Below are 10,940 nucleotides of genomic sequence, written 5' to 3' on the forward strand. Positions count from 1 at the left end.
TTTTGATCCTGCTATTTCCAGGATCAAAAAAGAAAAACTTTCAAGCTTAACCTACGAAAAACTTTGGATATTAAATACCATTCCAGGCTTCTAAATGAATTTTCAATGTCCCCATCATTTTGCTGATGTCATCTATTTTTGCTGTGTCATGTTTTGTCATGATTTCCACATTCAAGTCAGTCTGGATTTTCCCAAGTAGGGGTTAGCCTTATTTCCCCTTGTGTTGTGTTCAACCTCTGCAGCTGTCCACCTTTGATCGGATCACCCAGGACTCTGTTAATGCCAAGTGCGAACAGGACCGACAAAGCCCCGACAAAGAGTACATAGTTTTCAAAAGCCCCTTAAGCCCTATTGGAAATTGTAAGGAAAATGTTGCTGACTAAGGCTCTTTCAAGGATTTTGTCTTACTTAAGAAGATCATGAAAAAAGTTAGAACAGGAAGTTATTTAGAGGAATTTGTGCTTGGTCTGCTTGCAAGTGTAACTAATTACTGTTGGTTACTTCACTGGAATGACTTGAATGACGTGTGATTATGCACACACAACATGCATGGAGAATAATCTGCAGAATGTATCAGCTCTAATAGATACGCCATATGAAACCAGTAGAAACAACAGTTCCAGAATCTCTGTAAATATAATACTTTTATTGAACGCACAGCCATAAAAATAAAACTTTTCAATAACTTTTATATTGTATCTCACAATGTAAGTGCACTGACAGAGATGCCTCACAAATAAAACCAAGAGGAGCAGCAAGGAGGCAGCAAGTGCTACAAACTTAAAGAGACAATAGCAAGTAAAGACAGAAAAATACTGGAGAACAGACACTAAACATGCAGTATTTACAGAATTGCTCTCAGTAGTTACCGTTTTTTCATACAGTTTTTTTTCTTCAGAGGAACGTTGGTGCCAAAGATAATGTCCCAGTGGCTGAAGAAAGGAGCATAGTTAGTGCTCGGTTTCTGGTGGTGCATGTCATGAGCTGGCGCACCGCCCAGCAGACCGAAAGGCACCAGATGGTTGAGGGTCCACGGCAGATCGTAGCCTATGTGGTCCTCCACAGACATCCAGATGCTGAAAACTGTGATGCACCATGTGGTCAGTGGGTGAACCTTGAGAAGAAGAGGGTCCTGGTTGCTCCACAGTCCCACGCTCATCAGCTCTGGGATGCTGAGCTGCTCGGTCGACCAGGAGAAAGGTGCCATGTATTCATGGTGAACTGCATGGATCCACCGGTAAAGCTGTGGATGCTTGTGATGTATGAAGTGCCAAATAAAGTACTGAGTGTCAAAGAGGAGAAGTACAGCCAGTCCATCAATGAATACCTCATACACAGTAGGAGCCTCCTGTGGAAGTACTGGTGCAGGCAATATGAACATGCCAAATACTACAGCTGGGAGAACAAAAAAGACGTGGTTATACAACGCTGTGCAGAAGCTCCTAGCCATCATTCCCAGTGTTGGCTGCCTGTCTGGTTGGATCTTGTACTGATACAATAAAGGCACCCTGTCTCCCAGGAGATCCAGTACAGCAAAAGGTATACTGAAAAAGAAATAGCTGGAAAAAGCAAGTAGGACTGGGAAAAAGTGAGATGAAATGAGAGGCAGGTGGTGAATAAGCAAATAATCCCAGAAAGGCTGGAGCAGTCGGTCTGAGGCCCTGGAGGGTGGGAGCTGCAGAGGCAGATCACTGATGTTCAACATCTTGCTGTGGTACAATGAGAGCTGCTGCTGCTGCTGCAAGTCTCCTGATCATGGCAAAGTTCTGCCTTTATATAGTGGAGTTCAACAGAAGGGGCTTTGCTTTCAATCAGGGCAGACCAACAAGCTTTTTTTTTTTTTCTTTTTCCCTCCATCAGCAGCTCAATGTCAACAAACAGACCCTTCACAAGAAGATTAACAACAGGGTTCAAGAACATGCACTAGACACCACATATTGATAAGCTTGAGACTCACTCTGTCGGCCAGCACAGGATCATGGAAGGAGGGAAAAACATTTTTGTAAGTGAAACATTTTCAGCTTTCTGAGAAGCAGAATCGATTTTTATTTTGTCCTACAGAAATTTATCATTGTCTTAAAATTAAACCACGCCACAACTTCTTCAGTGTTGATCGAAGTGTCCATGTGGCATTTAAAAGATGACTTTGGATATCTAGTTGTTGATGTTTTCTAAAATGGTCAGACACAAATTTATGTATTTTTTAATTTTTAGTCCATAAATAACTTGAAGCAGTGTGTATGTTTTTTTTGTACTGTCCATTCACAGTTAGATTAGATGCTGGACAACTTGAATTGACCTGCATGCATTTCTTGTTTACTCACTCACTGTCTATCCTATTATATGTAATAACCTGAACAGTTAAACCTGAGATTAATACAAACTTCACAGTGCTGTGAAATGGCTTACAGACCCAAACCGGTACCACGCCCTCCTTCAACTTAATGCACAAAAAGTCTTCAGACTTTAAATATCAGATAAGAATATGAACACTACTCACACTGAATGATCATAGCAGTATGATTTATTGGGGAAATAGGCAATTTCATTGAAACCATGATTCGTGTATCATAATATCTGTTCACAAATGAATGCAATACGAGATGCAAATTGTAAAGCTCTTCTTCACCAACTACTTCTTTTCACTGGCCGCCTTCCTTGAGACTGTTTTGTTGGTGTTGCTATATTTTTGTCGATCGTTTCTGAAGAGAAAAGAAAAACAAACCTTTAATCTTTTAACCAATGAAACAAATGTTTAAATGTTTTCTAATGAATAAAATGTTTCTACCATTACCATTATGTTTTCCTCAGTTATGTTAATGATAAACTTTTGGACCTTATTGTCTTTAGGTAGACGTACCTGCTCATTTTGACTTTGCTTCTGCATCCCAGTCCTCCCTCCCAGTGGCTGGTGCGTGTGCCTCTCGTCATCATGCTGCCACAGCTGATGCAAGGCTTTCCATTGCTGTATGGCTGCAACAACAGACATGGTGGGGATTACATGCTGCCCCGCTGAAACAAAACGACTGGTGATATGAAGATAAATGAAACGTAAATGTACAATTGTCAATGCAGCATATGATTGTGGTTTTGAGATTAATTTAAGGTGTAGTAAAATTATAATTGTTGACAGAAAGCTAAGACACTGACCTTTACACTCTTTGCTAGTGTTACTTTGAAAGGGGGTGATCTAGGAAATGAAGACTTCTACTGCAGACTTCTCTTCAGGGAAGTGAGTGCAAGTCAGCCTAGGTAAAAGTGTAAGCTCCATGCCTATAATGTACTGTCATGTCACGTCTAAAACTCACCTGTTCTTTGGCACAGTAGCCACAGATCATCCTGGTGGCGAGTTCCATGGGGTGGTCCTGGTCCTCATCGTGGCACGCATCGCAGGGATAAGCTCGGCCACAGCAGGGAAACCTCGGTTACAAAGCGTCAGTACAAAGCTTATTCAAGTACTTCTCGAAACTCTTATCAGACATGTGAAATGAGGACATAGCGAAGATGATACCTTAGCCAGCGATGGCTTTGTTTGTAATGTTTGCATGTTCCTTTTTCCGGCAGCGGTTTCCCCTTTTGCACAGCAGGGTCTCTTCTTGTCTTATAGTTTACAGTACTTGAAACTGGAAAAAGGGAAGAAAAAAAAAACACATGATCTTGGCCTCTCTGGTCGATTTAAACACAGTAAACATATTCAGATCTGTATATGTATAATACTCCTGTTCAAAAGTTTTCATGCACTGATTATCTTTTTCAACCACAATGTGAGGTAACAATAAACAGGAAGCCAACTGTGGCACTGTGTTGCTGTAAGATCTTAAACCCAAAGTCTGCTGATCCCTTTGGTAGCAAATGTAGGTGAGCTCTGACCTGTTTTGTTGGCACGTGGCTGAATATACTGGAATCTGGTGCTGTCAGCCAAGATGCTGAGTTTGCTGTGGCAGTGCTCACAATTAACCTCCTTTGTCTGTCCATAGGAAAGGTTCTAATGAAAAATATAAAAAGAAAAAAAAAAGCTATTTCAGAGAGGGTCAGAGCTCATTAAGACATATTTCAGTTATTTTTTCATGTCATTTCACAGTGATGATTATCCCCACCAAAAAAAATGTGCAGCAATGAGCATGTAACATGTTTTATTACCTGCACAGGACACTCCTGGGAGCACTGGAGGCAGCCCACAATGAGTTCACAGTCCAGAAGCACGAGGTCAGCAGGCGTAGCGTTGTGGAGGTCCAGGTATCCCAGGACATCACTGTAATGGTGCAGCATGCAGGGCCTGAATGCAGCATTGATGCTTGCACTGCACTTTTCACACTGAGCTGTGCAGGCTGTCCTTCCAGTGAGTGTCAGGTCTGCAGTTATCTTACACCTGTGACAGGACACATACAGCATTCAGTCAGGTTTACAACTGAGGATCACATCTTACTCTAAAAAGAAAAAAGAAAACAAACTTAAACTACTGATTTGGTTTGTGTAATTTTGTTGTTTTTTCTCACCTATTACACTGAAGACAAACCGTAATCCGTTGGGCGACTACGGTGGCAGTATTCTCTCCCAGCCTCAGTCCCAGCATCTTCACCTCTGTACCTCTACGGGGATCACTGATCTTAATGTTCTCCACCAGGTGACTAGCTTCTTCCTCATCACAGCCTGGATACGAAAGCTCTCCTCCCTCCACTGACCTCTCGTCTCCTGCCTTTCCCAGTTTTCCGCCATTATCGTCATCCTCATCCACATCTGGTGCCGCAGTGGCGTCAGAGTCAGGGTCAGCAGGGTGATCATTCTCTGACTTTTCACAAACTGTTGCCTGTAGCTCCTGGTATGATATAAACTGCAGTCCAGCCTTTTCTAAGTCAATGTCTTTTTTCAACTGCAAAAAAAAATTCAAAATGAATGTTATAATCAGCATTATGTATAATACATACAGCATTTATTTGCAGGCTAGTAAATTCAAAGGCAAGACACAGTCACAATCATCATGTAGTCTCACCTGCCTGGCTCCTTCAGTGAACAGTCTCTCTAAACTGCGATCGAGCCAGCGAAGGAAAGGCCGGAAGAGCAGCTCTACCTTTCCCAGAAGATGACTGGTTGCATGCTTAGCATTAAGCCACTCCAGAGATGCTTGTTGTACATGTCTGCGTAGGCAGAAACATTATAAAAATCACTGCAACACCAATCATTCAAAATATTAAATACTAGAATAAACTGAAACTGATTTTACCTTGCCATTACTGGTGGCAGATCTTGATCCAATGGTATATCCAAAGTGAAAATCTAAAGAAAATGTATCAAGGTCATGAGGAACTGTCTTGTTTATGTCAGTTACTTAAATATATTACAGAACCCATAGTGGTGGTCTTTACCTCCTGCGGGTAGTTGTCTGGGAAGCTCACCATGATGTCAATTTCCTTTAGATCAAAAGGCTGTAAGTTAGAATGCAGAGAGTCAGTATATTTTGAGGTAGTACTGTATTTGTTGAAATGGCTGGCTATGTTTTACACTCTATTGGGGTCAGTAGTTCAGAATCACCACAACTCACCATGAGAATGGTGGAATACCGAGTCTAACTTTCCAATTATTTATTGTCAAACGAGCCAAATAGCCAAGTTTTAATCACTGCTTTACCCCGTTTCCCTTATAACAAATAGGCTTAATTCAATCTCAGTGGAGCAGATTGACACAATTTCTGTGTCTGTGTCTGAGTCTGAGTTTGCTGGCCTCTCCCCTCCCTGAAGGATATTTACACCACCCGCTGCCTCAGGAAAGCCACGGCCATCCTAAGGGACACTTCACACCCTGGCTCTCACCTGTTTGAGCTGCTGCCCTCTGGCAGGCGGCTCAGGCCAATGAGAACCAGGACAAACCGCCTCAAGGACAGTTTTTTCCCCGAGTGCCATCAGGCTGCTAAATGATCATAATATGCAACAAACTTGAATTCATACGTGCAATATACACCACAGTTTGCTGCTATTATTCTTATATACCTATTTTCTTTTTTGTATTTATTACATACAAGCACCTTAGAGGGAAGTGCCGCTGTAATTTTGTTGGACATTTTTCAATGACAATAAAAGCTATTCTTCTTCTACTCTGCTGTGCTAATTAACAATTACATGATGGGTGCTGTCATAGTGTTGTGTTATTAATGGGTAAAGAGGGTTCAGTATTTCTCTCTGAACAACAGCAATTCAGTTTCACTTTGTATAATAAAGGTAATATGTAGGGGGATGTTTGCTCTAAGCGAGGGAGGAGTAGAGATAGAAGGTAGAAGAAAATGTTTACCCAGTCTGGATCAGTGGCCTCTACAGTCACCCTGTAATAAGTAACTTTGCCATCGCTTCGTTCCTGAATAATCAGCTGATCTTTGGGAAAACGCTTCTTCAGCTGCTTGATCTCTGTGTCTCGTAGCTGCTTGGCGACATCCTCTGTCAGATCACACAGCTTGACCTCCTTGAACATGCTGGGGAAGGTTACTGGTGGCATTTTCTGAGTGGGTCCTATTTGATTGCCAGAAACAGACTGGTCATCCACTGAGGGATACTGTGGTGGATGCCAGAAGCGACATCTGTCCTCCATGGTGCAGTGGCCTGACATAAAGTAGCGACAGGGGCGGCGGCCTGCTGCTGGGGCAGCCCTGGTATTATTAGCTACAGGAGGCCTGTGGCCCACATTTCCTCCTGGGTCCAGTGAGTCTGGAGGTGTGACGCCTGACTGGCTGGGTGTGCTGATTGTTTTCTTCTCATGTGCACTGGCGTCATCTCTTACATGTAGAAATTTACATTTCTTCCCAAAACTGCAGTATCTTCCTTGAGAGAAGAAGCGGCACAGCTGCTGCTGCGTATGAGGAACTGGCTCTGATTCACCTGTCTTCCCTTCAGCACCGTTGTCCATTGTTATTAACACCTGAATGAACAAATACAGTAACACAGATAATTGCAATGCATCTACTTTTGCTAATACATAAACACTAAAGAGCACTGTCATGTTGAAGTCTTTAAATCTGCCAGGTTTGCTGTAACAAAGCTGGAAGAACACAATCGCCTAAAACAGCCCTCAAACTTTTCTAGCTTGTGATCTCTTAATATAAACCAATGCCTATTTGTGACGCCTCATTACAGGCTGTGGCCTTGGTGCTGAGAATCTGTAGAGGCCTGGAAAAGGGTAGTGAAGTATCCTGGACTTTCCAGGAAATAAAGGAAAAAAATCGGAATAAATACCTTTACACCAATTAAAAAAACAGATCTGAAATATGTGTACAGGTTTACACTGACCATTAAAAAAACACATATGAAATATCGGTACAGGGAGGTTCATATACCTTTGGCCAGACCAGGTTATTAAGGCCTGGGCAAAGTATCGCCTTCTAGTCCAATATTAACCAGCCTACTAGTTCGATAACATAAGAAAAGATTGTTAGCTGTTTACTTAGCTAGCTAAACTTCACGTACTGTTGTCGAGGGAAATTATCTTGCTACTGTTATACATGGACGGCGACATTACCTAAAATCTACGCAAGGATCCGCGTAAAGGTTTATTCCGTGTAATGATAAGACCACAAGTGCTTAAAAAAAGCTTGACACAACCTTTTAAGTTGGCTTTTACTGCAACTTGTCAAGTGACAACACCGTTACGTGCGCCCAGTAACGTATTCGTGAGTGGTGGAAATTAATACGCATTCGTTTTGCGTCATTACGTACGACGGGAGGTTCCGGATTGATAGGGATAACGATCAGATCCGTCATGCACCCACACCAAAGTATCCTGTGTAGAGGTAATGGAGATTTTGGTCACAGGTTATCAAAAGGTCCTCGGTTGGTCACCGGACATAATTTATTTTTGTCGCCCTCTGTAGTCTGGGAGGTTCACAGGGAAATTTGTTTTGTGTCTTATCACAGGATCTTTATCAGTAGTTGGAGTTTGCCCATCTGTAAACCTGTGGTACATTTCCATTCTCCTGCGCAATTAAAAGACACATCACCCACGTTGGCTGAAAAGGTTCAAAGTTCCTTCTTGAACTGGGAAAATAATTGCACTGCAAAGCCTGTTTAGTTACACTGTAAAAAATACACAGTAATCTGGTGGAAATAAACTAATCTTTTCTCATAAACTTAATGTAAACATATAAGCCTTCCTTTTGTTAATTTCAAATTAATTCAACTTAGAACATCAAGTTTTAACTCAGACCACTTCAGAACTAAAACGGAAACATAAATTGTTCTGACTTGAGGTCTTTTGATTGCAAGAACGAACTGTTGAGAGTTCACTCAACTCATTAAATTAATTTTTAAAAAATTGAAAATTAACAGAGTGCCCATCATGTGTTAAAACTCTCTCTCTTTTATTATTATTATTTTTCACATTTGTTTTCTTAAGTTTAGTCACCTTAACCCATTTAGTTTTATATTTTCAAAACTCTCAAAATGACCTCAAACCAACTATTCAATCTAAGTTAAGTCACATTTTTAAGTTAAACATTTAAAACACAGACTCTCACATTTCTAAGCTGAACAAACATACAAAGATTTACAGTGTAGGTGTTAAATACGATCAGAACAACATACATAATCCATGTGCTCAGGAAAAAAATGTAAATTTGAATTCCACAACAACAGGGGAAACTCCATCTCCTAATGAAGGTCATGTGATAATCCAGAACAGCTACTAAATGGACTTTGTGCTCAGATGATTGTCTCACACTTCCTTCCTCTTTTTCACAGTAAACCAACAGTAGGCCTGCTGTAGAAGTGCTCAAGTGAAAAATTCCAAACAGTAGAATGAGAAGTCAGAACTTTAGTACTTTCTCATGAATTTCAAATTCACTTTATTTATATAAACACACACACATATATATATATAGTGCTCTTAGTTCACATTAAAATAGACCTGCTAGTGACGCATGTACTGCATCAGTACAACTGCTTATTTGAGTACACCTGACCCGTATATGCTATTTTTTACATACATTGTGTTTATTTTTATCTATTTTGGTTTTTATTTAAAGTGGGACTTGTGTGCTCTTTGTGTCTTCCCTTTTAAAAATATCCCTGTCTCCATTTTTAGCACTTTGTACTTTCTTGGTCTTTCTGTCTCTTGAAGTTGAACTTGAACAGAGATACAGCTCTAACAGGAAGTTTTAGAATAATAGGATTTTTAAATAATTTCTGAACACTGATGATGTGAAAAGCTATATGTTACCAGTTACCCTGGGTGTATGAATAATTTGTTTCACCCGGCTGTCACTCGATACCACACAGTGAGCAAAAGCACAAGCAGACATTCGTGGGATAAAGTCTCTGGTTCTGTTGAGAACTTCTACATCCCTCAGACATTAGGTATAAGATACTGACCTTGTGATTTTTACTTCAGGATGGACCTTACAGATACCAGTGCAGATTTTTTGATAAGATGCTTAGGAAATGACTCTTTGCTGCAGCCTCTGTGGGACAGTCTGAGACTCAACTACAGAGACTATCTGAGATCTCCACTCTTCCCTGTTGTTCTGACTGTGTCTTCCTACTTTGTCTTGTGCCTTCCTTTCCTCATTTGTGATATCATGGGGGACAGGTGGCCATGGGTCCAGCAATTCAAGATCCAACCTAGCCGACGGCCAACAGCCTCTACAATGCTACATTGTGCAGGTGTCACCTTGTACAACCATGCGTTCCTTGTGCTTCCAGCTTCGGTGGCCCAGTGGGCATGGAGGCCACCTGTAGACCTACCGGACTTGGCTCCCACCTTGCTAGAGCTGATAGCTGGGGTGATAGGCAACCTCCTGCTCTTTGACTTCCAGTACTTCATCTGGCACCTGCTCCATCACAGGATCCGCTGGCTGTATGTCACTTTCCATGCCATCCATCATACTTACTCATCTCCCTTCGCGCTTGCCACTCAGTGTCTCGGAGGCTGGGAGCTGGTAACAGTTGGTTTTTGGACCACCCTCAATCCTGTGATCCTGCGATGCCATCTTCTCACCACGTGGGCCTTCATGGTGTTGCATGTCTACGTTTCTATAGAGGATCACTGTGGCTACAATTTTCCCTGGTCCACATCACGTCTGATACCGTTTGGCATCTACGGAGGGCCCAGCAAGCACGATGTGCACCATCAGAAACCCAATACCAACTTTGCACCGCACTTCAGTCACTGGGACAAAATATTTGGCACGCATGCTGATGTCAGCCTCTCTACCCCTATAAAATAGATGGCTGTTAAACTTTTGGTAGAAGCTATAAATAGAGACCTGTGTTATTAATGTGTCTGTGAAATCAACATGTTTCTTTTCACAAAAATGGAGGCATTTTACTGCGTTGAATCTGAAGAACAACATGGTCAAAATAAGTTGTGCGAGAGTTTCTGGTAGCTTTTATGATAATGAGAAAATGTATTCATTATATGTATTTTAACTTCGTGTACAGTCTAAATAACAACTAAATGCATCCGCCTACCAGTGTGTCAGGTTTCTTTACACTGAAAGTGATCCTGAGCTTTAGATTCCTGAGCTTTAGACTTTGCTCACATTACATTCTTCCTCATGTAAATAATCCATTCTTTGAGCGGTTTTTCCATTCTCTACACCAGTCTCAACTTTCATGTAATCTAATTTCAGGTAGTTTCATTTCATTTCATTGTATTTTACTACAGGTCTACATATCGCTGATTCAGTGACCGCTGACTGGGGATTTGTAGGTTTCACCTCTGATTGTCTGGCAATAAATGAGCTTAAATCTGGATTTCTGTTGTGGCACCAGTATGCCTCTTGTATTTTTGAGGTCATGTAAACTGATCAGTAATCCCAGACTGGCACCGATACTCTAAAATGTTTTATGTATGAGGAACAAGAAGGTAAAAGTCAGATGATATATCCCAGCACTAGATGCCAGCAAAGTACTCCAATTTCCTTTTTGACTGAATTCAACATCATTTTTATTTTTAAAAATTAA

At 41.3% G+C, this 10,940-nt stretch overlaps 3 protein-coding genes across 5 annotated transcripts; 1 reads left to right on the forward strand and 2 right to left on the reverse strand.

Annotated features, from left to right (window-relative positions):
• Positions 1-865: 865 nt before the first annotated feature.
• On the reverse strand, positions 866-1,705 carry ch25hl1.1 (cholesterol 25-hydroxylase like 1, tandem duplicate 1). The gene has a single exon (XM_041038214.1). It carries the CDS (start codon positions 1,703-1,705, stop codon positions 866-868), a length of 840 nt encoding a protein of 279 aa, XP_040894148.1.
• An 801-nt stretch (positions 1,706-2,506) lies between these two features.
• si:dkey-24l11.2 (uncharacterized protein LOC100034462 homolog) lies at positions 2,507-7,807 on the reverse strand. 3 transcript variants are annotated; one of them, XM_041039373.1, is made up of 12 exons: positions 7,698-7,807; positions 6,283-6,903; positions 5,364-5,423; positions 5,222-5,274; positions 4,991-5,135; positions 4,497-4,870; positions 4,141-4,369; positions 3,871-3,985; positions 3,512-3,623; positions 3,309-3,420; positions 2,861-2,973; positions 2,507-2,702 (listed from the first exon to the last, which is right to left on the reverse strand). In XM_041039373.1, exons 1-12 carry the CDS (start codon positions 7,740-7,742, stop codon positions 2,633-2,635), a joined length of 2,049 nt encoding a protein of 682 aa, XP_040895307.1. In that variant the 5' UTR covers positions 7,743-7,807; the 3' UTR covers positions 2,507-2,632. The 3 variants fall into 3 exon arrangements, with proteins under 3 accessions (XP_040895307.1, XP_040895308.1, XP_040895309.1); XM_041039374.1 differs by lacking the exon at positions 7,698-7,807 and adding an exon at positions 7,501-7,663; XM_041039375.1 differs by lacking the exon at positions 7,698-7,807 and adding an exon at positions 7,319-7,451.
• Positions 7,808-9,367: 1,560 nt separating this feature from the next.
• On the forward strand, positions 9,368-10,201 carry ch25hl1.2 (cholesterol 25-hydroxylase like 1, tandem duplicate 2). Its single transcript, XM_041038792.1, has one exon. The coding sequence runs from the start codon at positions 9,368-9,370 to the stop codon at positions 10,199-10,201; it is 834 nt and encodes a 277-aa protein (XP_040894726.1).
• Positions 10,202-10,940: the final 739 nt, after the last annotated feature.

Source organism: Toxotes jaculatrix, chromosome 5, assembly GCF_017976425.1.
Source record: "Toxotes jaculatrix isolate fToxJac2 chromosome 5, fToxJac2.pri, whole genome shotgun sequence".
NCBI classification, from domain to species: domain Eukaryota; kingdom Metazoa; phylum Chordata; class Actinopteri; family Toxotidae; genus Toxotes; species Toxotes jaculatrix.